Source organism: Pyrus communis, chromosome 1, assembly GCF_963583255.1.
Source record: "Pyrus communis chromosome 1, drPyrComm1.1, whole genome shotgun sequence".
In the NCBI taxonomy this organism is placed as follows: domain Eukaryota; kingdom Viridiplantae; phylum Streptophyta; class Magnoliopsida; order Rosales; family Rosaceae; genus Pyrus; species Pyrus communis.
In genome coordinates, this window is record NC_084803.1 from 33,022,703 (window position 1) to 33,049,050 (window position 26,348).

The window sequence follows — 26,348 nt, forward strand, 5'->3', positions numbered from 1 at the left end:
AAGGAAGGAACTCAAATAAACGCTACAACCCTGTGAGACTCGAGCCATTACCTTCTTTGGAGAGTTATTTTCTGTGATTCTTTGTTTTCTAAAGTTGTTGCATGATCTCATTATTCCTTGCTTGGTTGCTACTTAGAATGCAATTGTATCATGATAGAACTAAATGCTAGAACTTATATCCGTTTCATTCAAAGCATGACATTGAATTGCATAACATATATCAAGATGAAGTTGTGTAGTTGCCACCATAGCCAAATAGCCTTACTTCCCATATTTCGTATATATTAGTTTTAACCCTGTTGAGCCTCGTTTAGCCTATTTTCTTTGCTAACCACATCACCCCTTACCTAGCCTAGAGTAGGACTTTCCTATACCCTTGTTCTTAAAGTATAGTGAGCATGACTTAAATGAATTCCTTTTGAGTTACATTATGCAAGAAAATGAGTGTGGGGGAGTAAAAGTTTGTTCTTACGTTTATATGTATGTTTTGAGATTCAAAAGAAAAAGAAAAAGAAAAGAAAAAAAAAATTGTGAAAAACATATGAGAAAGAAAAACAGAAAAGAAAAGAAAGAGCTTGTTATCCCTTTTTGATCAAAAGTTGAGTTTTCATTCAAAAGTGAATTCTAAGATGATTCAAATGCTTTGCTCGCTATTTCTTTAAGAACCTTTGTTTTCCATATCCCTTCTTTGTTAGCCACACACCCCAAGCCCCATTACAACCCGTGACTTCTATCTTGAGTGTTATGTGTTTCAATTTGTGGAGTTTGGAATTGATATGAGCTTATGGAATCACTGGTTCTCATTCTAAGTAGTAGCATTCCATTCATGAGATCATATTCATGTCATTATCAGAAAATGCTTTCTTTGTTATAACATATGTGAGATACTAGTCTTTCATGTTTACATCAATCTCTCACATATAACTAGTGTAGGGTGTGTAGTCAGAAAAATCTGTGTGAAAATAGAGTGCATTCTAGTAAGGAATTGAGGAAATTCTCTAAGGCATGTTACTACATTCAAATCATGGTTTTAAATGCTTAATTGTGAACTAGTATGTGGTGACTATGAGTAAGAATGTACTTAAGTGTAAAGATGGCTAAAATCTATGGGAATGATGATTTTTAACATGTCATGTGAATTGGAAATCCCTGAGGCGAACGTTGGAAGGTTTAAGATTATCTTTGGTTTGTTTTGTTTTGTTTCGTTTTGTTTTTTTTGTTTTGCTCGAGGACTAGCAAAAGCTAAGTGTGGGGGAATTTGATAGGAGCATATTTATGCGACTTAATTGGCTTGTTCTCATGCATTTACGTTGTGTTTCTTTAGTTATTTTAGTCCTTTATGCCATTTTCGTGTGTTTCTAGGTTCATATGGCTAAGGAAGCAAAAAGGTGCAATTTTGAGCATTTTGGAGCAAAATTGGGCTTAGAATGGATAGCTTATGCTTGGAGCCAAAGTGTTAGACGAAATTGAAGCCTTGTATGCACTTTAGGACATAAAACAAAGGGCCTAGCCCAATCAAACAAAGCCTTAGAACCAGAAATTCTCATACACACACCAACACATCCCTTGCCGTGTGTTGCAATTGCATTTCACTTTCATTTCAGCCACATGTATTCCTCATTGCAGCCACATTCTTCCATTCCCACCTCAATCATTCACCCTAGCTGTTTTTCACATGCATATCAACACATTTCAGCCATTCCACATGCACTCATTGTCATTCCACTTCAACCCACATGCATTTCCAACCCACATGTCCCTTTAATTAATTTAACCTAGCTGTCATTGCACATGCATTCCTTTAATCACATGCATTCCTATTCTTTAAAACGTTCACCCATAACCATACACTTCACCCATCAGATTTCCAACCCACATGCACTTCCCCCTTTATCATTTCAGCACATGCACTTCCCACTTCATCATTTCAGCCACCAAACATCCACATGCATTCATCCTAGCTGTTTTGCACATGCATTCACTTAACCTAGCTGTCATGTTCCCTCTCCCATCCATTCATCTCCCTATAAAAACCATACACACCTCAATTCTCATACACTCTTCCATTTCAGAATGTAGACCATCAAACTCCCTTGTGCCGTGCTCTCCCTTACAATCCAAACACCATCCTTCCATTTTCACCACTCCCCAAACCATTCACACCATCAAACTATCCTTAGACCTTGTGCTACAACGAAGAGGAAGATAAGAGGGCCTAAACGTTCATACAATTCAAGTTTGAGTTGTTGGAATGTTTAGGTGTTTCTTTGATTTCAATGTTTAATTTCAATACTCTTTGTTTTGTACGAATGAGGAATGGAAGAGAAGAGGGCCTAAACGTTCATACAATTCAAGTTTGAGTTGTTGGAATGTTTAGGTGTTTCTTTGATTCTCTTTGTTTTGTACCATGAGGAACTAAACCCCCCCTTGGCTAGGGGGGATTCGAAATATATGTTTATGCTTGCATTTTGATTTGATTACTTCTAATTACGTTTCATAAGTTGTGAATTCAATTTGTTCAACTGTTTGATTGATAACTTATTTATGTATGTTTATTGAGAGTGCACGCTTAATTTTCATGCATGAATATGACGCTAGAATATAAGTGAGTTTCACCTAATAGTTATGAACTTATATTCACAAGTAGTGGAGGTTGCTTATAAACAATCGCGTTAAGTAAATTCTTGGCATAAGTTTCATGCAATCATAGTAACGAATGCCTCGTCAACACTTATAATTTTCATAGAGCGTAATGATTCTTGCTTGTATCTCTATTATGCAATCATGTAGGGGACTTGTGGGGAATGTTTTGGGTTGTCGTATGCAATCATCCAATTCAATAACGTTAGGAAGATTTGAAGGTTAATTAGTGCATCACGGTTAACTTGGGGTGTTGAGAATTAGTGGTTTATTGAAATGCAATTGGAAATCGTTTTATTATGCAAGTATAACATGTATGGAGATGAACCCCTTAGCTAGCCTTCATTCCATTCATTCTATCACATTCACATTTACATTTTGCTTTAATTTACAATCTGTACATTTTAGTTTAATTTCGTCAAAACTCAATCCCCCATTTATTTTAAAGTGTTAGATTAGTTAGAAATACATTTAGTTTGTGTTTATAAGTGTTTTGTTTCATTTTGTTTCCCAAATTCGTCCAAAGTACTCAAGGTGCTCAAAACTGCCCAGAAAGTGTTTTTAAGGCAGTTTCGAGTGCTTTGGGTACTGTTTGAGTCTTTTGGTTTGTTTTAGTGTTTTAAAGTTTAGTTTTACATTCTTTGAGTCTAGTTTAGTGTTTTATATTACGTTTTTACGTTTTTGAGTCAAATCCAAGTGATTAACAATCCCTCCTAATCCCCGGTCCAGAACGATCCCTACTTATACATATACTACAATTTGACGAAAAGAGGGTTTAATTTGTGTGCGTATAATTCTCGCATCAATACCCGGAAATGGCAGCATTTATTGGGAGACCAAATAGGGAAGTTCCAAGGATAGCTGAGATATCAAGGATGGTGGGGCCGAGAGGGCCGAAATGAAGAATCATGGTGTTGGTGGCCAAACACCATAAACTCAGGGCCACCATGAGTAGCTCTTTATCCATGGTGATCTCGATGGTCGAGAGCTTAATGGCGTCATGAATGCCAAAAGCTTCCCATTCTTTGCCGAAGAATGTTCCCATTCGATCGACCCAGACGACCCAGGTTGCAGTGGTCGAGGGCCAAGCTCCTTGGGGCCGTGCTAAGCACCATTTCGACCAGTCAAACCCTTGCAGCAAGGGTGTTAGGCACTGTTCCTTGAAGAGGTCAGTGATGCACGAAGGCACTGCATCTTTGAATAGTGGCCCCAGAATTTGGTGAGTGGTGGCTAGGTCATTTTCGAAGCGTAGCGTTTTGATAGCGCTCTGGTCGATGAAATCTTTGCATTTGTTGCACTCGTCGAAAAGCTTTGAGATGAATGAGGCCATTGGTAAGGATTCAAAGGTTCGCGTAGGTTAAAAATGGGGTTTGTGAGAGATGAGCTTGAGGTTTTTTGGTTTGAGCAAGCAGGAATGACAAAAGGAAGTTTCAAAGTTTCTTAAGGCATGGGATGCAAATGAAAGAAATTTGGGTATTTATAGGCATTTCAGAAGGAAGATCAAACGTTTGGTATTCGGAAGCGCTAGGGTTTTGAATTTGAGGGAAAATCAACCGGGAAATGGCCAATCATTTCGGATATCTTGGGAATCTTCAAAGATAGGATCGAGGTTTTTAGGGATTTGGGACGCACGATTGCATGCGGTGGCAGTTTTAATACATTAATGACGAAGAGACATTTCGACGGGCGCACGTTTTCAAGGGCCATGATTGAGAGTTGTTAGATTTATCGGAGAATCGACACGTGGCGGTACGTTGAGAGTAACGAAGATCGTACAATCATATTCCATAAATGCGTATGGTAGTGGTTATCGAGAACAGTTAAGTCTAAAGGCAAAAGATGTTTTCGCTTCTTCAAGGTCGAGATCTGACCAAAAGTTGGCAGTCGGCGACCTCAGAAGCGAGGGGGCAATGTTTGGGCCCAAAATAATATTGTTGGGTCGAGTGTAGGTTTGTGCTCGGCCCAAAGCCGTGTCAAAAATACTATGGGCTGCCTGATGATTCTGGGCCATTTAGCAGGGATGGTCGAGTCTTATCGCAAGAAGGAGTAGTTCAGATAAGCAAAGAGGGTCGAGGAAGTCTTGGTGCAATTAGGATTCTTGACCAACAATGAATAAAACCCCAAAAAGGGGTGAGTTCAAAGTCCTAATGGGAGTAGGGTTGTTCGAAGCACAGTTGGAACGAAGCAAGAACTCCCAATCTAGATAGGAGTTTAATTCGATCTCAAGAAGGAGTTGGTGCTATAAATACAAGAAATCATGCAACAATTAGGGAGAATTCAACACACAATTGCCTGCGCAAAACCTCTCAAACAACTTGAGATTTTTATTTTCTTTTTCTCGCCGACACACCTTCAGTTTGGATAAATAGCATTGTTGCCGTAGAATCAACCGACCGAGGAGCACCTTCAGTTTGGATAAATAGCACTGCGTCGAGGCCGACTGGTTACCTATCCAAGTCTCGGCCGAGAAGGGTTTTCGAATCCTTATTGGCAGAGGTCACCTTATTAGCCTTTTCGGCGAAGTAAGGTGTTACGAGCTACGACATTCGGTGTACTGGACGCCGAGTGATTTTATGATTGGATACTCACAAGTGAGTTTTAGAGTTCAACATTCTGACGACCGAACCACATTCACCATCAAGACATACATCACCTTTGAATATGTGTGTCCGTATAGTATGGTGTCGATTCGATGTGCTTATACTCTTACGAACATAATCACGGTGATCGAATCGGGCGCCGACGATTCGTGAACTTCGCAGAACTAGCAGCCTTGTCTTTAGGCTCTAGAACTCGAAGACCGAGGAACACTCGGTCGCAGTCACAAGGTAAAGAAGTCAGCAACGCGCTCAACGCCACATCAACAAATCTTACTCCTCGGCCGAGCTTGGCCTACGAGTTGGCACGCCCCACATTCAACCGAATGACTTAGTTAGCTTATTAGTTGCTCGGCATGCGTGCCGCGTAGGTTTTGTAATTTTTATGGTCAACAGTATTATAGTTGTCTTATATGTAATACTCACATTAAGCAGTTGAGCGAAAGAGATATTTTGTTGCCAACATGTAATCTCGTCCAAACTTCCAGAATATAAAAATGAAAACTTGGTTTCCTTTGGTATATCCTATGAGAGGCAAAAGAAAAAAAATGAGTGTTGAAATTAATATATTAGAAAATCAAAATGAGATAAAAGAAGTTGACAAGCTAAAAAGTCTTTCAAAGTAAGGCAATACATTGGTGCACTAAATTCCATGTGTAGCTTGAAAATGTTGTTCTGAACCAGTATCAACATTGACATATCCCTACATTTTTCTTTAAAGAGTAAGTTTGAATTCTCAAGCTCAACTCTTATGTCTAGAAATTAAATTTTGATATAACTTTATTAGAATTGAAAGAGTTAAAAGTCCTTACTTGAGACAAGCTATCAAATAAATGAGCCTCATGTCCTACACCCTGGAGTGTTTGTCAACTTTCACCTGTGCAAGTAAATTCCTACAAAAAATTTTGACCAAAAAAAATTACATTTGCAAGATAACACATTAATCACTTCATACATGCACAGAATACAATTTAGGTACCTCCATAGCTATTTGTCGCCTTGCAGGAGTTTTTTTACTCTTGGATGTCGACTTAGACTTTTTTTGTTCAAGCGGATCCTAAAGTCGACCGCGTGGATGTCCGACTGTAGCTTTTCTCTTAACTACACAAACAATTGTTTCACAATTATTAGGCTCAACCATTATCTCAACATGTTCTTTACCAGTTGAATCAACCTTGCCTTTCAAATTTTGAACACCACTTGTGCAATCTTTTTCACCAAGGCTTTTCTTTGTTTCTTTCAAATTTTTAAGCATCTCAATTGAACAATGATGTGCATACTTAATTAACTTGTCATGTTCTGCAGCTAAGGAAGCAATTTCACCAAAATTGCGACACAAATGACTATAACGCTTTCCCATAGACTCTTTAGGATTGTCATGAGCACCCCACTCCATGGTAATCTTTCATACTTCTAGCCTTTGCCGTTCTTGTCCATCGATTTAATATGTAATGGGATGGGATTTTTTTCACATTCTTCTTATCAAGCACTTTGTTTGCATGACCACATAAAATCCCAACAAAAGAGAAATTCATATAGCTACAATCAACTATCTGTGTTGAAACTTCAAATTTAACCAAGTGTTCTTGATGTTTACTAGCACAAAATACCTCTGGGGTATAAACCTCCACCGCTTGCTGCAACATTTCTACATTTGCTAATAATATAGGACTAGTCTCCATCATCTTAAAATCAGCAAGTAATTCTTGATATCTTCAATCTACCAACACTCTCTCATAATACTCAAGGAATCGTAGAAAATCATGTTTAGGCTTCAAATATTTTTTTAAGACATTGTTCATAGATTCACTACGTTGTGTGCTCTCCATGTCTGCAGTGAAAGTATGCCGCCCATACACCAAAGCCCATTTTTCTCGCAAGTTAAATATGTCACCCAACCAATTGTTGTCTTGAAGCTATATTCCATGCTTGTAACCACTCATTTTCATCTTCATAATCATATACACATGTGCTGAAATCATGAGCAAATTATGTTGATCTATGAAAAACATGACTCCAATTCTTGGCTGCATTTTGATAAATGTGCCAAACACATAATCGATGACAAGTTTCAGGAAAGACTTCAAATATTGCCCTTGACATTGCAGCCGATTGATCTGTAAGAATTTTTCTTGGTTGTTTTCCAAACATTGCTGAAAGAAAAGTATTAAATAGCCACCAAAAAGAAGTTGTAGTTTCATCATACAACAAAGTTGAACCAAATACTACAGTTTGCTTATGATGGTTAACTCCAACAAATGGTGCAAATGGTCGATCATATTTGTTGGTTCGATAAGTGGTATCAAAGCACACAACATCACCAAAGAGATTATAATTACTTACCGAACGTGCATCAATTACTTACCAAAGAGATTATAATTATTTGATGGACAATCGTTGTTTGCGAAGGGGAAAAGAAAACTAGCCGCATCAATTTCCTTTCCATAAAGCCCCTCCTCTTTCTACACCCTAACAAATAATCCTTGAAATTAACCTAATGGAATGACTTGTGGATTGATGTTGTTGATTTACATTCCTAATGGATTGATTTGGTGCGTGGTACTCTTTTCCTTGTTAGGTGTTTTTTCTCCGTTAGTTGGGATTTTGTCCAGTCAGGTTCAGGTCAAATTTTAGTACCCATGGTATGGACAATTGTTTCTCTCGTCAATAAAATTTCACCTTTTGTTTCACTTCTTTGATAAATAAAAAAATAAAAAAGAATAATGTTAGAGAGATCAAAATTTTAAACTAATTTTGTAAACTAAATGATGTGTCACCAATACAAAATAAGCATGTTAATCAACACTTAATTAATAATTCAATCATGAACAGCTACATCATTTGGTTTACAAATTTTGGGGTAAAAATTTAATCTTCCTAGCATTACCAAAAGAATAACACACTAATCAATACCTTAACAAACTGTTATCTCAAGCTCAAAGTGTTTTTATTAAAAGCACACTAAACTTTTTAATAAAAATCCAAGTTTTTAGGGAAAAGCACCAAGCAAGTGAATGTTCCTCTAAGACTTACTCCAACACTTGGAGTAAAACTCAAATTTTAAATTCTAAAATTACCTCAATTTGCTACAACCTTTGGGCCGAATATGAGTTTTAATTCAAAACTCATTCTAGGGCAAATTTAGGTCAGGATTTCTCTTAAGTTAGTGGGGTTGTCCCATCATATATACATATTTTTTTAGTTTTATATTCATAAATTCATTGAATTCAATGACTAAGGTCTAATATGATCAAATCTAACAGTAAAAAAAAAGATCTAACGGCTAAAGTAATTAATTTTTTTTTATGTGTTTCATATTCTTTTACTGTTCCACGAGTTTCATGGTATCAGTTTAGTGACTTTTTTTAAAAAATTATCGGAATCTAAATTTTTTTATGTTAAAATGTCCATATAATTAAATTAGGATAATCTACATAATTTATTTAATTTTTTAAACATTACTTTAAGAAAAAAAATTATCTTAATTTTATTCTTTAATAATCTTAAAGTAAAAATTTAACTCAGAAAGTTGGAAGGGAAAAATTATTTTTGAATTAAAATCTAAATTTTGTTTTAAGTTTTAACCGGAGTTGGAGATGGTCTAAAAATACTTTAATATACTTTCCATAACTTGGAAGCATTAATTTTTTTTTTTAATATTACCAGAATCACTTTTAATTAAAACAGATGCCCCTCCTGAAAATCTTCCTCCAGAACTCCAACGAACCCTCCAGAAAAAGCTTAATAGCCGCCGCCGACCAGTATAAAATCCACGAACGAAAAACTCCAAAACCGTATAAAGAAAACGAATTCAGAGAGATTTTGGGAAATTTTGGAGAAAAATGTTCTTCTTCTTCGCCGGAGGAGTCCAGCAGCAGGTGCGGGAGGTGCTGAAATCCGGCGCGGGCAGGTGCATAGCGTGCAGGTCGCCGGCGGATCTGGTGGAGTACGAGAAGGTTCTGAAGCTCTTCTTCGTCCCCGTGTGGCGCTGGCCGGGGAAGGAGCCTGTCATGCACTGCAACAATTGCAACCTCTTCTTTCCTGAGTCCTACTCTCTCCCACCTCCGAAGGCCACTGTGGACTCTGCGGCGGTCTCGGAGGCTCTGCGGTGCCGATTTTGCGATCGGGTTGTGGAGCCCGAGTTCAGCTTCTGCCCCTTCTGTGGCGCTGCACAGTGAAATGAATCGGCAAATTTGCGTTTTAGGGTTTTGATGTGGTCACTGAAGACTGTATCTTTGTAAATTGAAATCAATGCAAATTTTATATTTTAGCAAGTTGCTTGGTTGCCAAGAAAATGTAGCAGAAAAAACAGAAATTGGAATCAATTTTTGTGGGGTGGATTTCAATTTGGGGTTTAGGGTTTAGGGTTTTTGAGTGCTCTGTACTCAGGTATTTCTGTAATTTGAAGTAAAATGTAATTTGATGTTGCAGAAAATTGGGTTTGGTTCTGTTTTTGCATATTTGTTTCGAAGCCAATTTTATCATTTTTTGTTTTTGTTTTTTTTTTTTTTTTTGAACAAACGATATTATCTATATTTATACTAAGGGTGGGCTTAGCCTAACAATGGATTAGCAATAATGTGTAGTTTAAATTCACCTTTAGAGAGATTCGAACATAAGACATTTCATTTGCAAGCAAAAAAGAATACTGTAGTACTACGTGGCAATTTTATCATTATAATTGTTGAGAAATAGCAAAAAATATTTTGAAAACGCGTATTTAAGAACTTATACTCGTAAGCGTTTTTGTGGATGGATGCATTGTTTTAAGTTTTACTGTCAAACTTCAGAGGCCGATATTGTAAGAATTGGGTAATTGACTTTGATTAAAGAGAGTGATGTTTTTCATACAAGTACAGCAGACAACAACATGTAATAGGGTGGTGGTCTAAAACACCAATTTCTAAGAGTGGGAAACAAAATCAAGGACATGTAAGGAGAAGAAAATAAAAGATATAACACTGCACACAAAAAAGAAAGGAAAAAAAAGGTAGTGCACAGTTTCTTCTCTTCAATTGTACAAGGCTGGTTCTAGATACAATTTTCTTCTTTGCCTCAGACCAATAAACAGTTCCCGCCGCGTCGCTCTTGGATTTGATTGTCTAAGCCAAGGAATACCAAACTGCAAGGGCTTATTGAATGATCATTTTATTTGCATGTTTGTGCAGGAGACCGTTCAAGCAAGCAGGTTGGTTCCTGAGTTTTTCATCTACAAAAGATGGATTTCTTGTTTTGGATTCGGGTTTAAGTTGATTTGGTGAAGGGTAGTTGCTTATCTCCTCGTTCCAAGGCGTCTCTCCATTGCCTATACCTCACTCCTAGCTTGTCGTAGGTCACCGGCCAATTCCAGACATTTGCCCCATTGTTCATTCGCTCTTGTTGGCCTAGGACAAGCCTTAGATCCTCGTTCAAAACCTGTGTGGATGGAGCACAACAAATTTTGTAAGCGGGAATGCGAGAGAAAATAGTTCTGTGAGAAGTGAAGTATGTCACAAAAAAAAAGTTGTTTACCTGTTCGGCAAAATGCCTCCACACATAGTTCATGAAGGGAACGTGCTTCAGAACGGGTGCAAAATCTAGTGACATTCTGTATAACAACCTTGTTTTACCTCTAGAAGAAGGTAGGCATACATGGAGTTGATGAAGATGTGTGGAACACTGTTTAGCACTCTGCCCTTCTAGTTTTCCCGGCTTTGATATCCCGATGGTTGAGTTAACCATACAAGGTGGTCGAAATTCCATATCTATAGGATAAGGGTCCCAATATCCTTGGAGGCCAGACGTAGGCGTCAAGAATTTCACGAAGCTGAAGATTCAGATCATTCACAACAGTTAAGTTCTGAACTTCTGATAAAACTGATTTGTTGTGAAACAACGCACTACAACAGAAACAATTCCATACTGATGGATGGATTCAACATAAAGGAAAAGGGAAACAAACCTTGGAACACTCCATCCCTTGGCGAAGGTTGACGTGTGAGTGAAAGGAGCATGGGCGAGATCTAAAAGGTTATCAAGAAGCAGCCCATGTTCCACTGGGAGTTCTATGACGAGCTGCCACGAAAACAGTAAGAAAATGTTACAACACTCGTCCACATATATAAATAATCTCTAACCTTCTTTAAGAAGAGCTAAAAGGATCAGAATTCCGTTTATAGCATACCTCGGCGTGGATTTGAAATCCTGCAGGAGGTTGTAAAGAAGGAAGAGTGGCTGACGGAGGATCATCACCAGGCCAAATCCACAACATTCCATCTTTCTCGAAACATGGCAATGACTTAATCTTCACTTTGTGTAATCGCGTAGATAGCATTTTCTCACATGTTCCATCGGTTGAGTATTCCCACCCTGAAATTTATCCATCAGAATGTTGTCGAACTGTTGAATCCTATAATCATAAAAATATCCATTGTTGTATGACCTAGACGTAGTGCAAAAGGTAATGCCTTTTTAAGATGTCACTAACCATGGTAGGGACACGTGATACGGCCCTCATTTACTGAACCGAGGTCAAGAGGGCAAGCTCTATGTGCGCAGGTATTTTGGACACATCCAGGTTTCCCATCTTTTCCACGAAAGAGAACCCACGGTTCCTCAAAGCAATCAAGTGGAACCTGAAAAAGGAAAATCGATAAGACTCTTGTTCCACAATGAAACTAACTAGTACTAAAGAACAAGTTCTTCAAAAGATTAACTCCGCAGAAGAAGCGTAATCCGATAGATAATATCCAATCTCCATAATGTTCAAACTATAATATAGAGACGAAAACCCATGCCACTGAAATAACTATGTTTTTTGTTGTTGTTACTGCTATTGTAGCTAATGCACAAGTAATGAATGACAAATTCGAAGAACTAGCCTACCATGGTATCATCTTTCAGGTCAGTGGTGAAGGCAACAGGGTACCAAAAATTCTTCAATCGGGGATGGTAGGATTGAACTGGACCTGAAACATTCAAGCTTTTTCGAGGCGGCTTCCGTTTTACAGAATCTAGAGATTGCGTAGAAGCGCTGGGAGAAGGGGATGCTTCCTCGGAAGATGTAGTTGCTCTATCTTGTAACAGCTTATCATTCACTAATTCTTCCATGTAAGCCAATTTATCTAACGCTGTGGAAACCCTTGCTTCCGATATATGAACCTGTTGTAATTCAATTTCAACAGTATCTGATCAGCTGGATAGTCTAGAACTCGTTGATCTTTGTTAGTGCTACTCAATTTTCAAGGCAGATAAATGGAAGGCTAATTCAAGTTATTTGGAAGTTACAGGATTTTATATCGTCAGGCATTAAAAATTTATGCACCTGTCTATGAGCCTCTCGTAGTTCTTCTTGCAACTCCGCGAGCTCCTTCTTGACGGTACCTATAGACTTATAATCTCGGGCTAGAGGATTTAGAACGTCCACAACCTGAACAGCCATACCCGAGTGTAAGAATCCCAACGGAACATTTCAAAAACTAAAAAGATCAAAAATTATCAACTAAATTAGAGTTTCCTTCCATGTATACGGCAATGCTCAACGCACAGCAGTAGAAATTTTCAAGATTTTGAGATTAGAACTTGATATATCGTCTAGAATCTAGATAGAAGTTACTCATATTAGCACTCTGACCTTTTCATGGAGGAGCATGATTGCAAGCACATCTTGTCGAGCTCGCCAATCGCAGTACTGTATATCATACCTAGCAACTTCCCATGCTTGATTTGCATCCAAGAACTTGCCCTTAGATTGTGAAAATTTCGACCTCGGATCCTCCACATCAAAGAGTGTGCTCCAAACATTCTTCTTCTCTATCTCTGATTCCTCTCCGAATACAGAAAACACCCGAAATCCTCCCTTCACACCCTGAAATACAACAATCCCACCAACCTAAGCCACCATATAATAACTTACTATGCTTATCACTAGCTTAAAGATCATAGCTTGGATTTTGTTTAATTTGGGATTAAGCACTAGTTTCAATCTATAATCTCAATTAATCAACAAACCAACTAAGTTTCCCTTCAAATTTAGCATGTGCCCACTTAAATCAAAGGTGAAACCTATCAAAAGTTGTCAACTTTTTTACCCAGTAGTTATCAAACATACTAGATTCTGAGCTCGTTTGAAAATGATTTCATAAGCTGTTTGAATTTGAAGCACGACAAACTTCTAATTAAAACCCTAAAAGTCACTTTTACAATACATAAACACTTTGAACATGTTCTGCCAAACATTATCATAAGCGCTTTTGATTATCTAAAGCCGTTTCCAAAAGTCTCCTAGCATGCACTAATCCACATTTCAACTGGCAAGTCTCTTAAATTTGATATGTATGAACCCGTACCTTCCTGGTGCTAAGCTTGGTCGGTCTACAAAAAGATATTGGCAGAGATAGAGCTGCAGCTGTGGCTACAATGGTCATGGCGTTTGAAGCTGACGGACTCATGGCTCAGAGAGAGACACAGGGAGAGAGAGAGAGAGAGAGAGAGAGAGAGAGACGTAAGATATTGGTGTCACAAATTTAGTGTTGGAAATTTCTGAAGATAACTGGCTGCTCTAGCCCGCGATCTCAGTTGTCCTCCCAGGATATGCCACGTGGACAAAGTTGTCTCCCACGTGGCAAGCTCTAGTTCCACATGCTCTTTGCGTGTATAGGAGTATCCTGCAAAAGTGGGGCAGAGGCAAAGTCACAAAGATATCAGGATAATTTCCGGGGCCATTCTGATATTTTATTATACGCATAGAAGTCTTTATGTTTATGATTTTCAATATTTTTTCGTAAGCTCAAAACCCCAATTTGACATTGTTACTTTAATTTCGTTCAGGTGGTTCTTGTGGAGTTGAGGCAATCCGTTGCTTGTGAGTTTTGAGGAGGACTCTGATTTGGGGATCAATGGAAGGGGAGAGGAAAAAAGTCAAAGAGGCTTATGATTTAAGTTTAACAAAAATGACGATGAGGACGAGACCATATTAGATCCAAATGACCGTGGCGGTTGCTCATCACACGATAGTAATTTTTGTAAGATCAAAAAAGATTTTAAATTGATGCTTTTGGGCTTCTTCTAAATTAAAATATTAGCTCTGCCACTGAAGTGGGACCCCTATATCGCGCCAGCTCGGATGACCAAGATATCTTGATCCATCTTCTATCCTCCCCGTCAAGTGTTTTTTGTCTGCAGTTTGCGCGTTGGGTTTTGAAATGGGTGGGTGCTAAGCCTCTATTTCTTGTATGTGGGACATTTTGTAATGTTATCCGTTGATCCAATTAATTTATGATAAATTGATTGGCAAAGGGTGATTATTTGTGATCAAAGATGTTGATGGTTGTGAATTGCGATTGATTGCTTAGTGTAGCATCTCATTGTTGAGTAGATGAAAATATTGAAGAGAACAAGAGCATATGCTTTGACATGCTTAATGGGTTAGGCTCAGCTTTGCGGCCGGGCCAGTTCAACCTGAACTTTTGGGCCGAGCATTTGCTCGGTGAAATGGGTTTGATCATTGTTATGTCTTGTGATGAAAATGAGAAAAGTGTTACAATTCGTTTAGTAGTATTTTTAGATAATTAAAAGCTTTTATGAAAAAATTTGGTAGAAAAATAGTTTGTAGATATGCGCTTCTTTTAGGAATTACTTCTAGAAAGTCTTTGGATTTGGTTTGGTTTCGGCTCAGTCCAATTGGTTTTGTTTGGTTTGGAGAAGAGAGAAGATAGGAAGAGTGGAAGAGAAGAGGCAGACAGCCAGACTAGAGGAAGAGGTGAAGAGAGGAGAATGAGATAGAGAAAGAAGGCAACTCAAAATGAAGGGTAATGCTAATGAGACCAAATTTGTAGACAAAATTTTGTAAACCGAATAATATGGAAGCTTATGATTTGATTATTATTTAAACGTTGATAAACGTGCTTATTTCTATTGGTAACACATCATTTAGTTTACAAATTTTATCTACAAATTTAGTTTCCATAGTATTACCCTAAAATGAAGGACAAACTTGCATCCACGTTACTTTATGGGTGTACTTCTATTTCACTCATGTGCAAATAACATATTTAAACGGTATAAATGTTAAAATTCGGATTCATCAACTTAAATTATCAATTAAAGATCGTTCATGTAGAAATTCAATCAAATATGTGTTTACAGCAAATTGACAACTATCGTAACAATTTCATTCTTATGATGGAGCATTCATTAGTATGACATATATGAATGATGATCGTCAAATAAGGTTCTAACTAGTCGGGCGTCGGGCTGGGATCTAGCGCCTAGGTGGCGAGGCGGGGCCTAGACTAGCGCCTAGGCGAACTAGGTGAATTTAAGTAAATCTATTATATTTTGTGTAAATAAGTGTGTTTATACTTCAAATATATATATAGATATATATATATATATATATATATATATTTTTTTTTTCAATCATAAATTACAAAATAGAATGACATATATATTATGAAGAATTGGAGCATAATGAAAAACATGGAAGACAAGCATATAATGTGTGTTCATTTAAGTATTCAACCAGTCTCTTACAATTTATTTAAAAAATAAAATAAAAAATCAAAGTTATCCATTTTCTCTACCTAACTGAGTTGCAACCTAAGCGGGTGCCTAGACGGGTCTGAGCAGGCCTGGCGGGCGCCTAGGCGATCCAGGCGGCATTTCTTAAATTTCAAACGTCTAGACATTAATCAGGACGGTGACCGCCTAGGCAGCGCTAGACAAGAATTTTTAGAACAGTATCGTCAAAGTGATTGATATTATACAGAGACATCACTTAAATAATGATTAAGAAACAAAGAAGCTCCAATATTAACTTTTAAACATCATCACAAATGCCTGGACAAGAAAGAGCAAACCGAGCAACTATAGTTGAATGTGTATCGTCAAAAAGTAAAAATAATGTTAGAGTTTGATTTGTTGAGTTTTAGAATTGTCACAAGATAAGAAATTGACGTTTTTAAAAATTTTAGCTCAATTGAGTCTCATACGCATGTTCAGTGATGCAAATGTCCACTCAAAAAAATACTCTCTTTAAAAAATACTCTCTTTAAAATTTTCCCAAAGAAAAAATGAACCAGTTAAATCTCAATTGCTAAAACGTGTTGGAGAGTGAGCGGTTATGGGCCTTGGTGTTGCATATCTGACTTCTTCGGACGTTCAATACGTGCCACCTAAAAACTAATAAAAAAAACAGAAAAACATTGAAAATATCTGAGGCCACAGTGGCCCCGTTGCCCAAGATTAGATTGCGGGCAAAAGAAGCAATCAGACAGACAATCAGTCAAACATTACTAAAGCTGTCTACCAACAAACTAAGCCTTCCAATTAGCGAAATTAATCCAGTCCAATCCGCCATGAGCGGCAAGCCACCACATTTAACTACGACGAACAACCCTCCAAAATATCTCCTCCTCTACCCCTTTGTCATGGACTTACTGTAGAGAGAGAGTAGAAACAGAGTATGATGAGCAGGACAACGAGATGTCCGAAAGAGGACAAGGCGGGGCCCTTCTTCCTAGCCACTCTGGTGCTCTGGTTCGTCTCCGTTCTGTTCGAAATACTCTTCCACCGGCGCTCGGAGCTGCTCGCCGTTGTTGCCGGCTGCCTCTTTTACCAATTGGCCAACTGGGTTGTCCGCAGTTTTGTCTCCCGTGACCCTCTCTTCGTCAACACCTCCGTTTCGCTCCTCCACTCTTCCATAACCTCCGCTTCAGGTCTCTCTCTCTATAACTTTCGCTTTGTGAAATTTTTTTCTGGGTTGTGTTAGCTTCTTTGTCTGAAACATTCTGCGGAAGTGATAGGTTAGACAAAGTAATGGAATCTTTGTACTGAAATTGACGTTTGAATTCTGAACTTTGTTAAGCTAAAAACTCAGTTAATTAGTAGACGGTGGGAAAGTGATGATATGAAGATATCTTTTAGTTATCTGCAGAGCCACGGAGGAGAATTGGATAGTTTAGGATGTCGGATTTAAGGTTTCCTATGTGCCTAGGTTTCTCTTATCTTGTGATTGAGGCTGGTTTGGAAGCCATTGTTTCTTTGATTAGATTGGATATGTTGGGGTCTCTGAGCACAGAGAGACTTTGCTACAAACCCGAGATGCCACTATGGCGTCCTGGTCCCTCGGACCAATGGCATTGTATCATTGGCCCGAACGCCATGGTGACATTCCCGAGTGTAGAGAAGTTCTTCTCCTGAGCACGACATGTTAATCGGATTTAAGTTAAATTTGTCTGTTTTTTGCAGTGGTATTCATTTTGGTTAATCGGTCGTTAGAAAATGGCTCGGTTGGAATGTTTGAGCATGCGGAGTTGGTTGGACGTACTTGGCCATGGGCATACCCAGCTTTGTGCTTCTCATGCGGTTACTTTGCATATGATCAGTGGGATATGCTGCAGTATGGGTTATATAGCGGTTGGATTCCTTCCATCTTGATGCATCATCTGGTTCTCCTCATTTGTTTTACTCTTGCTTTGTATCGGAATGTCACCATCAATTACCTTATTCTCACTCTCATTTGTGAGGTATGTTGAACTATCTTCTTCAAAGCTTTCTTTTCCTTAGGCTTTCCTTCGCTTCTTCAGATAATATTTCTCAAGTGTAAAGAAAATTCATCCTTAAGTGTAAACTGGTGGGTTGAACTGTGAGCCAATTGGACCCAGACATGACGACTTGAACCCATCGGTGCAGTAGAGATTGTACAGATTTTCACCCAAGCTTTCAAACCCCGTTGTTAAACATAAAGTCCATTATTACTAGCCTCGCATCGCTGTGATCATTTCGTAAACATATTGCATAGTAGTAGAAAATGTCAACGTTAAGAATCTGAAATCTTATAGGGATTTAGACTCATAAAGTGAAACCTACATGAAACTGCTTCTGATATTTATATTTCTTTCGACAGCTGCACTCTATCTTTCTGCATGTGAGGAAAGTGCGGCGGATGGCAGGCATTCGTGACGCTACAAGCAAAATTGTAAAAGTAGAGTGGGTTCTTAATTGGGTCACCTTCACTCTAGCAAGGACGGCACCTCACATTCTCATCACAGCCAAGCTCTTCTGCGATGCTCCCAAATTCGGAAAGGGTATAGAGCTGCCAGTTGCGCTGTTTGGAATGTTCGGAATGAACTTTCTGAATGCTTCTCTTGGCATTGATCTCTTCCATGCTTTCAAGAGAGAGAGGAATCCTCAGCATGCTAATGCTCATCATGACTGACAAGGCCAAGGACGAGTTGCAAATAATTTTGGTTTCTGTTGTTTTATTTAATTGATTTTGCACATGAAATTGTCGTTGTTGATAGAAATGAGTTGTTCTTTGAGAAATTAACAATGTAAATTATGTGAGAATATGAAAAGTATGGTTTGTTTCCATTGAAGTTTTTTTTTTTTTTTTTTTTTTTTATAATTTTTCAAATTCAATAAACATGTTCATTCATATTGGTGATACATCATTTAGTTTATTTGGTTGTTCTTAGATGAAAAAAAATGAAAAAATAATAATAATTGTTCCCATTTAAGTTTATTTTATTTTTCAAATTATTTAGTTTATTTGGTTGTTCTTAGGTGAAAAATGAAAAAACAAAAAAAAAAAAAAAAGGAATTCAGGAACAAATAAAAAAGAGGTCCTACCGGGAGTCGAACCCAGGTCGCTGGATTCAAAGTCCAGAGTGCTAACCACTACACCATAGAACCCTTTTTGATTAATGAGAACACCAGATATAATATGCCTATAAACCAGAATAATAAAATAATAACATTTTAGAGACTGTTTAATCGACAAATGAATAATTTTTCGTTCGAGCCTGCTAGCAGTGAAGTTCGGAAGAGGATCTTTTCCGAATCTAGACATCCAGAGCCTAATGTCCAAATAATTATGTTTTTTAAAATTTAATCAAACAGTCAAAACTAGAGAATTTATTGAAATTTTTTAAAGATACAATAGTTTTTAACTATAAGATCAAACTTTAAAAGCCAGGATTATTTGATTGTGGGGCTGCGGACGTCTAGATCCGGAGAGGATCTGCTTCTGTGTAGTTCAATTTAAAACTAATTTTTGTTTTTTACGTACTTTTAACATTAAGATGAATAAATAATTTAAAACTAATTTAGCATCTATTTTGGTTATGTATCGACAAGTGTTCAACAAGGGGCGGTGGCGCAGTTGGCTAGCGCGTAGGTCTCATAGCTTCTGAGTGATCCTGAGGTCGAGAGTTCGAGCCTCTCTCGCCCCATTAACTTTTTATTTTTTCACAATTTTTTTTTGGGGTAAAATTTTTTTTCCTTTTATCCTTGTTTACTACCCCTGTAGGACTTTTCATTGCCTAGCTGTGTTAAGAGCAAAGTAGCTGTGGTAATCTTCAACTTTTCGTCATCGACGGCGACGACTCGGGTGTCCAGAATTAATTCATTTATTTTTGCATAATCTCACAACTTCATATGCCCAAAAAAAGGATAGAAAAACCATAAAATTCCAAATTACACAAACAGGAAGAAAAAGCATTTAAATTTTAAACTCTAAGGAGATTCAGAGTTTGATCGATCAAATGAATCACTAAGTTCCTTGTAATACAAACCCCGGAAACCAATGACGTTTCTCGTTCTCTACTAAAGAATTAATCTCACCTAAATTTCTAGTCGTATCCCACTCTTGGTTCGGGAGAAGAACTTTGCGAACCCATTTCGGTTCTTCTCAGAGCTGACATGAGTCGACAACACAGTGGATGAGGTTGACGAAGATGAAGATGGTGGGGAGTTGTCCTCATTTCGACTCCTGTTTACTGATGGGCCACAACTCTCATCAGCTGGTTTTGACACAGAATCTCTTTTAGGTGAATATGTTACATTGGCATGCAACTTCCAATTTTCATCAGCTTTAGGAACCTGTGGTGCAACGGCAGTGAACCCTGGGAGGCTTCCGGAGTCTATCAGAAAATCTTCTAGCGTCGCTAGAGATTTGAGCTGATTTCCTAGAGACGCTATTGTCTTCTGGCAATCGGCAAGCTTTCCAGCTGCTACAGCTAGGTCTTCCTGGTAAACAAGTCGCCACAACATTAAATTTTAGGACGGCACGTTAACTAGCTTTTACTTGATAAATGGTTTGAATAATGAATAACTTCGCATCTTATGTAGATAATTTAAGTACTTGATCACCAACCTGCTTTCTCTTCAATTCACCATTCGAGCAAGCAGTTTTTTGAAACTTGACTTCTTCGTTTTTTCTTGATAGCTCCTCCTTTAAATCTTGACATTTGACCGCAATTTCTGCAGACAAAGCCCTCTCCCTTTGAACCTCTGCTTCCAAAGAATCAACCTTAGCAGACATGGTCCACGCCTCTGCTTCCATGCTAATAAGCTGAGACTCAATAGTCTGCTTTGATTCTTTTGCAATGCTTAGCTCCTTTTGTAACTCCTCTAACTTCATTTCTGCTTCTTTAAGCTGAAACTCTGCTGCCACATAATATTCTTGACTTTTGGATAAAGCAGTTTTTAGTTCAGCTTTCTCTACTTCCAAATTTTCTCTCTCGACTTCCATCTTTTCTAACATGTCCTCTAATTCGGCTGCCTGATGACTCATAGCTTCAAGTTCAGCATTCTCTACCTCTAATCTTTCTTTCTCTACTTGCACCTTTTCTAACTTGTCCTCAAGTTCGGCTGTCCGATGGCTCATGGCTTCAAGTTCAGCTCTCAAGGCACGTTCTTCATTATTGGTTTGCTTAACTATGGCTTCTGATTCCAGACAACTAGTTCCATTCCCAGTCTGTGGGAACGAAGCAAGTCGTTCCATCTCAAGAAAATCGTCCATGAGATCAATATCAATGGAAGGAGCAGGCAAATTTCTGCTTACAGCCTTTTCGTTATTGAGTTGATCAAGCTCAGCAACCAGAGCTGAAGCCCAAGAGTCAGAGAAAGTCAGGTCACGCTTGTTTGCCTCAGAGCCAATCATTTTTTGAGAATCTATCTCCATCACGTTTAGCCGCTCTCCACTGTCCGATTGACTATCCATGCAAGACTCCACATAAATTGAAGAAGCAGCACTGGACTTGTGATCATTGACAACAGGTGTTTTGCTACCCAAAGCTTTTAGCCTCCGGCACTCAGCTTCAAGCTTTGCAACCTTCTTTATACTCTCTAAATGTTGCTTACTGGCTGTTTCAGCTGCTTGAGCACTCAAGTCCCTCTCAATCGTCATGATTTCCAACTCCTCTGCTTGAGACAGTAGCTGATGCTTCAGGGCCGAGTTTTCTTTTTTTAAAGATTGCAACTTATGAGAAAGATGAGGATCGACAAAAGCAGAAGCTTCAGCTTTATTCGCTTCTGCATTTCTCTGGAGCTCAACAATCAGACTTTCAAGCTTCAATTTGGTGGACTCCCAGTCACGGGTTTTCTTCAGTACAGCTTCCTGTACGGTTTGTTCCTGCTCCTCTCTCGCTTGTCTAAGCTGTCTAACGCATTCCTTGAGGGCCCCATCAAGATGGCTTACCCGATCTTCCAGAGCCAAGTTTTGCTGAATTGTAGCTTCAAGTTCTGACTTAAAAACAGCGGCCTCATTTTCAGCCTTTTCCCAGCCTATAATGACATGAAACACAGAATGGTTTAAGATAGAAAAAGATGACAATTTTATTAAATCATTTAGAAAATAAAAAATATAGATCATGGTTGAGATTTGGCTAAACTTATCATACAGACTTCTCCAATTCACATGTTCTTTTTAATTTGGAAAGAATATTAGTACAAATCCATTGCCGGTAGGAATTTCAGAAATCTTTAAATCTCATCCTAATCATTACGTAGATAAAACTATACGTGCATAAAGTAAAAAAGAAATTGGCAGTACTAATATGTTATATGACTATTACCTGCAACAGCTTCTTCAGCAACTTTGGCATGCTGCTTCACCAAGTCTTCTTTGGCACTAACATTCACAAGAGCAGCTGATAATCTCGCTGTTAGACTCTTCAGACTATCATTAACATCGTCAGCACTGGATGCAGCTTTTGATGTGACTTCAGGTGATTGAGCATCGTGATTCGGAGATGCCTTTAGTGCCTCCTGTTAGAATGATGCCATAAGATATTTAACCATAGTTAAACATGCATAAAATCATAGTTCGGATTGCATGAACAACAAAACTCACCTAATTGGGAACCTTGTAAATGCACCAAAAGGTTTATCTTAACAACAGGAAAGAAAATAATACAGACCACTAAGAAAACTTAAAATCTTATAATTGGTTAAATCAAAGTCACTGCTATTAGTTTGTATACATGCACAGCCACACTAAAAGCTACGATTCATCTTCCTTTGGAGCCTGCAAGGTGTCCTCCAATGGTAGGAATTATTCAGCTTTTAACCACCATAGGAGGGGTCAGTCTAGGTAATAAATCCAAAAGTAGGACCCATAAATTTTAAACTACACTCTATTCTCCAATATGATGCCTCAAATCTAGTCAACCAGACCAAAAGTTCGGTTTTTTTAATTCCCTGCTCGAGATAACAATTTCAATAACTTTCTAGCAAACTTGATAACTACCACACACCCTGTGTACTCAACCCAGCCTGTTTGGGTTTCACAGTTCATTATTCAGCCAAACTTCGCTTTCTATGCCGTTGTTAAAAAAAGGGAATTTCAAGAGTACCATAATTTTACACATGTTATAAAACTCATTTGGCGTCAAGTATCTGCCACTTAAGCTAAGGCATGGCATCCATACCATATCAAGGCAAGGAAGACAACAAAAAAGCAGGAGGGAGGAAACATATAGGTCATAAGCCTTTCTATGAGACCAACTCGCTAGATATATAGGTGCATATTACTATGTTCTGGAAATATGTTTCAAAAACGAGAAAAAAAGATGTAGGAAGGGAAAGCAATCAGCATGGGGATGAGAAACGGTAGTTACACGACATTATTTCTCTGCTCAAATCATTGAGTCAATCCATATAACAAAGAAATGGACAGAAAATTTCCACCGTAAATGCAACCTTCAACTTTTGAAGGAAGGCAAGGCTTTATGTGGAATATGGGTGCCTTAATGGCTACATTTTTGGGAATAGCAAAAAAATTTCTTGAACACATGCACACAAGGAAAATTTACCGGAAAGAAAAGAATCCAAATAAAGTGGGCAAGCAGTTTATGTAAAATTGAGGACAATTTAGGTTAATTACTGAGTTAAATTCCATGAGAGCAAATGTATGCAAGCTTTCCAGAATTAAAATTGAACTCAAATTTTGTGTGACTCAGGGTTCAGCTACCTACCTGTTCATCGGAGTACCTCTCGGAGTGTGAAGATACTGAACCTGAACTGTCAGTTTCTCCAGAGCTCTTCTCAGAAGACTTCTTCTTCCACAACCACTTGCGCTCCATCTACGGTTCGATTCTCCAATTCCCCAACTAGCACATCACAATGTGTTCATCTACAACACGCAATTACAATTTTACAGACAGTCATCAGAAACCCACCTCGAATCCTCTTCAAAGTTGCACGAAACAGAAGATGAAAGCCTTAAATATTTAGCCAACAAGGAAATCCTTAGAGATTGTTGCTGCACAACTATAACTCCAACTAATACAGCAAAGCCTTTCAAATTCAGGAAGCAGTATTCTTTCCACCAAATCTAAAGCATTTAAGCAAAAAAAGAAAGACTTCGCTTATCGCATTCTCTCACCTTTGCTTCAAATCCACTCCAAAAAACATCTAACCCAAAATATTATCACACTATATAAGAATCAAAACAAAATGGATCTGCAGACTCGCTCGCTCTGAAGACTCAACGATTTGCAGCTCCAACAGCATCACATCCATCTCGATCAATTGCTTCTGAAATAGTGATAAAACCATGACAATGTGCAATCACTAAAGACCCAATTCCTGAAATCACAAAACAAGAACAACCCAATTCTCGAAATCACAAAACAAGAACAGCCCAATTGATAAATCGATGAAATTTTGCAGAATACCCAGATTCAGAAGCCAAAATTGCATGAATGGAACAGTGCTTGCATCAGAAAACAAAGGGAAAAAAAAACCAAAATATCCAACACAAAAGCTCCAGTTTAAGAGCAACCCAGAAACTCAAATTCAAAAAATTATAAAAAATTTTGAAGTACTAAAATTCAACTTAGAAAGAATAAAAGGAGGAAGACCCAGATTAAATTACCTTTAACTGGAGAACACAACAACCTCAACAGTTAGATGGAAGCCAGCCAGCCAACCAGCCAGTAGTAGTAAGTAAATGTAAAGATTCAAACTTCAAACTGAAGATTTTACAGGCCAGCAGTAACAATCATGAACAGTAATGAATAAACAAAAAAGCATGCAAAAATCTCTGCAGAATGTGTGGGATGGGTTGGGTTTCTATTTCTTGTTTTCTACTTTTACCAATTTTGGTACTCTCAGAATTATATATATTAAACAAGTGAAGAGCATGTGTTTCTTTGTGGATATCAAGCTCCGAGAAGATCAAGAGAGAAGATAGTGATTGAGCTGCAGAAACAGAAACCTCAAACTTCCACTTTTTTATTTCTTCAGCTTTTTCTTTCTTTCCATTCAAATTTTGAAAGGGTAATTTTGTTCACGATTTATTTATTATTTATGGTTGGACTTTGAAATCGAGCTGTCCTTTATTCCCGCTCATAATGGCAATTGATTTGTTTGCTTACCAGCAAGTTTTTATTTTCTTCCAAGATTGGTTTAGCTAAAAAAGAGGTCGTGGATTCACCACAGAAGTCCACCATTTCAAGAATCAGGAAAATTCATAGAGATATTTTAGTTTCTTCTGATCATCGTCGTGCGATTTACTAATAAAAAGAATCGAACTAAGGATGTGTCATGTGGAATACAGGTCTGAAATTCGTTTCCAATTACTAATTCACTATGTGATGGTTAATTTAGCTGAATTAGTTAGAGCAGTGTGTTTCATGTTCTGCTCAAATTTTGAATTCTTCACATATAGGCCATAGCTAAGATTAATTTAGTTTAATAATTCTATTATTTGACAATTTTTATTTTTTTTATATTTCGAAATTATTTTTGAACGGCAATTAACAGTTTGTTTTTTGTTTTTGGTTTCAAAATTCTTATGTTGCAGAGATGATGGGTCCTAATTTTCTTGTCCCCTCTTGGTTTTTCAAAGATCTTCTTTATTGCCTTGTATTGGTCGGTGGGGCATAGGCATAGTGAAGGAATCTTTCTAGCATGAAGCCGCGCCCTTGACTTCGACATCTTCTTCTCAGCTGATTTCATGATCCAATAGTGGACAAAGCTTCTGGGGAATTTTATATTTTTGAGAAATGAATTTTTTTTCCGGGAAAAAATGATTTAGGCACGCTATAATTGAATAAAATGTGCAAAATAAAAAAAATAGGTGTCATTTACATTTTCTTTTCTTTCTATTCAATGCAATAGCTGCACTATGAAAATTCTTGGGTGTTGTTCACCAAAAAAAATTATTTTAGCTGTTTTTTTTTTTTTTTTTGCAGATTCTGTTAAACTAGCCTTTGTTTGTTAAATTCAGTTTTTTATGATTTGAAAAAAAAAAAAAAAAAATTTCGAAATTAATTTTTTTATTTATTTATACTAGCATATGGGCACACATAAAGTGTGTGAGAATTTTTTTTATTTTTGTTTTTGAAATAGAAGGAGAGAGGAAGAGAGTGATAGACAGACAACGTGGGATTGAGAAGTTTTTTTAAGTAGAGATATGTTAAAATTACATGTAGGTGAGGTTTTGAAAAAGAAAAAGCAAAATTTGGTTGTGTGAAACTACATTTCTGCCCCATTTCATGTTTTGTTTTAATTAGAGGGTTGAATTGGTAATTTCATAGAATTTCGGTTGACAATGAATGTTTTATTAATTAGTAGATATATTTTTGTATCAAATAATTATTTAAAAAGAAAATGCACGTTAATCATAAACCATCATTGTGGTTTTTTTTTTGGGGGGGGGGGGGGGGAAAGAGGATCCTCTCCTGTGCGTAGATGAGGATCCTCCTGACCACGAAATCCGGGTCGTCCAATTTTAATCCAACAGCTCTAAGCAGGGGGTCCCCTAAAAAGTTATAATAATTGCAACCGTTGGATTAAAATTGAATGGCCCTAATTTGCGTAGATGAGGATCCTCCTGACCAC

General features: G+C 37.7%; 4 protein-coding genes, 2 non-coding genes and 1 pseudogene across 8 annotated transcripts; 3 read left to right on the top strand and 4 right to left on the bottom strand.

Annotated features, from left to right (window-relative positions):
* Nucleotides 1–6,294: 6,294 nt before the first annotated feature.
* LOC137726089 (protein FAR1-RELATED SEQUENCE 5-like) lies at nucleotides 6,295–7,878 on the bottom strand (annotated as a pseudogene).
* A 1,042-nt stretch (nucleotides 7,879–8,920) lies between these two features.
* Nucleotides 8,921–9,665, top strand: LOC137719541 (uncharacterized). Its single transcript, XM_068458582.1, has one exon. The coding sequence runs from the start codon at nucleotides 9,080–9,082 to the stop codon at nucleotides 9,413–9,415; it is 336 nt and encodes a 111-aa protein (XP_068314683.1). The 5' UTR covers nucleotides 8,921–9,079; the 3' UTR covers nucleotides 9,416–9,665.
* Nucleotides 9,666–10,036: 371 nt separating this feature from the next.
* On the bottom strand, nucleotides 10,037–13,724 carry LOC137737289 (chlorophyllide a oxygenase, chloroplastic-like). Its single transcript, XM_068476733.1, has 9 exons — nucleotides 13,565–13,724; nucleotides 12,850–13,083; nucleotides 12,541–12,645; nucleotides 12,102–12,377; nucleotides 11,704–11,851; nucleotides 11,401–11,585; nucleotides 11,179–11,291; nucleotides 10,749–11,043; nucleotides 10,037–10,652 (listed from the first exon to the last, which is right to left on the bottom strand). Exons 1-9 carry the CDS (start codon nucleotides 13,664–13,666, stop codon nucleotides 10,482–10,484), a joined length of 1,629 nt encoding a protein of 542 aa, XP_068332834.1. The 5' UTR covers nucleotides 13,667–13,724; the 3' UTR covers nucleotides 10,037–10,481.
* Nucleotides 13,725–16,504: 2,780 nt separating this feature from the next.
* Nucleotides 16,505–18,590, top strand: LOC137711327 (uncharacterized). Its single transcript, XM_068450559.1, has 3 exons — nucleotides 16,505–16,933; nucleotides 17,466–17,743; nucleotides 18,124–18,590. Exons 1-3 carry the CDS (start codon nucleotides 16,681–16,683, stop codon nucleotides 18,433–18,435), a joined length of 843 nt encoding a protein of 280 aa, XP_068306660.1. The 5' UTR covers nucleotides 16,505–16,680; the 3' UTR covers nucleotides 18,436–18,590.
* Nucleotides 18,591–18,839: 249 nt separating this feature from the next.
* TRNAQ-UUG (transfer RNA glutamine (anticodon UUG)) lies at nucleotides 18,840–18,911 on the bottom strand. The gene has a single exon. It is a non-coding gene; the product is annotated as a tRNA-Gln (tRNA).
* Nucleotides 18,912–19,365: 454 nt separating this feature from the next.
* On the top strand, nucleotides 19,366–19,450 carry TRNAM-CAU (transfer RNA methionine (anticodon CAU)). The gene is given in 2 exon segments: nucleotides 19,366–19,403; nucleotides 19,415–19,450. It is a non-coding gene; the product is annotated as a tRNA-Met (tRNA).
* A 159-nt stretch (nucleotides 19,451–19,609) lies between these two features.
* Nucleotides 19,610–24,786, bottom strand: LOC137740343 (filament-like plant protein). Of its 3 annotated transcripts, none has more exons than XM_068480217.1 (6): nucleotides 24,379–24,786; nucleotides 23,887–24,038; nucleotides 23,477–23,634; nucleotides 22,076–22,268; nucleotides 20,374–21,785; nucleotides 19,610–20,246 (listed from the first exon to the last, which is right to left on the bottom strand). In XM_068480217.1, the coding sequence occupies exons 3-6, from the start codon at nucleotides 23,582–23,584 to the stop codon at nucleotides 19,842–19,844; spliced, it is 2,118 nt and encodes a 705-aa protein (XP_068336318.1). In that variant the 5' UTR covers nucleotides 23,585–23,634; nucleotides 23,887–24,038; nucleotides 24,379–24,786; the 3' UTR covers nucleotides 19,610–19,841. The 3 variants fall into 3 exon arrangements, with proteins under 3 accessions (XP_068336318.1, XP_068336308.1, XP_068336324.1); XM_068480207.1 differs by having other exon boundaries at nucleotides 23,887–24,089; XM_068480223.1 differs by having other exon boundaries at nucleotides 23,887–24,089; nucleotides 24,721–24,772.
* Nucleotides 24,787–26,348: the final 1,562 nt, after the last annotated feature.

Bases quoted from the DNA above. Each gene is read 5' to 3' on its own strand.
- LOC137737289 (XM_068476733.1), bottom strand. From the start codon at position 13,666: ATGAGTCCGTCAGCTTCAAACGCCATGACCATTGTAGCCACAGCTGCA. The intron at 11,292-11,400 runs GTATGCTATAAA...TTTTCGTGGCAG, and splicing joins GATTTCAAATCCACGCCGAG to CTCGTCATAGAACTCCCAGT. The intron at 10,653-10,748 runs GTAAACAACTTT...CCATCCACACAG, and splicing joins GGAGGCATTTTGCCGAACAG to GTTTTGAACGAGGATCTAAG.
- LOC137740343 (XM_068480217.1), bottom strand. From the start codon at position 23,584: ATGGAGCGCAAGTGGTTGTGGAAGAAGAAGTCTTCTGAGAAGAGCTCT. The intron at 21,786-22,075 runs GTAATAGTCATA...ATGTCATTATAG, and splicing joins TGCTGAAGAAGCTGTTGCAG to GCTGGGAAAAGGCTGAAAAT. The intron at 20,247-20,373 runs GTTGGTGATCAA...CTTGTTTACCAG, and splicing joins GTGAATTGAAGAGAAAGCAG to GAAGACCTAGCTGTAGCAGC.
- LOC137711327 (XM_068450559.1), top strand. From the start codon at position 16,681: ATGATGAGCAGGACAACGAGATGTCCGAAAGAGGACAAGGCGGGGCCC. The intron at 16,934-17,465 runs GTCTCTCTCTCT...TGTTTTTTGCAG, and splicing joins TTCCATAACCTCCGCTTCAG to TGGTATTCATTTTGGTTAAT. The intron at 17,744-18,123 runs GTATGTTGAACT...TTCTTTCGACAG, and splicing joins TTCTCACTCTCATTTGTGAG to CTGCACTCTATCTTTCTGCA.
- LOC137719541 (XM_068458582.1), top strand. From the start codon at position 9,080: ATGTTCTTCTTCTTCGCCGGAGGAGTCCAGCAGCAGGTGCGGGAGGTG.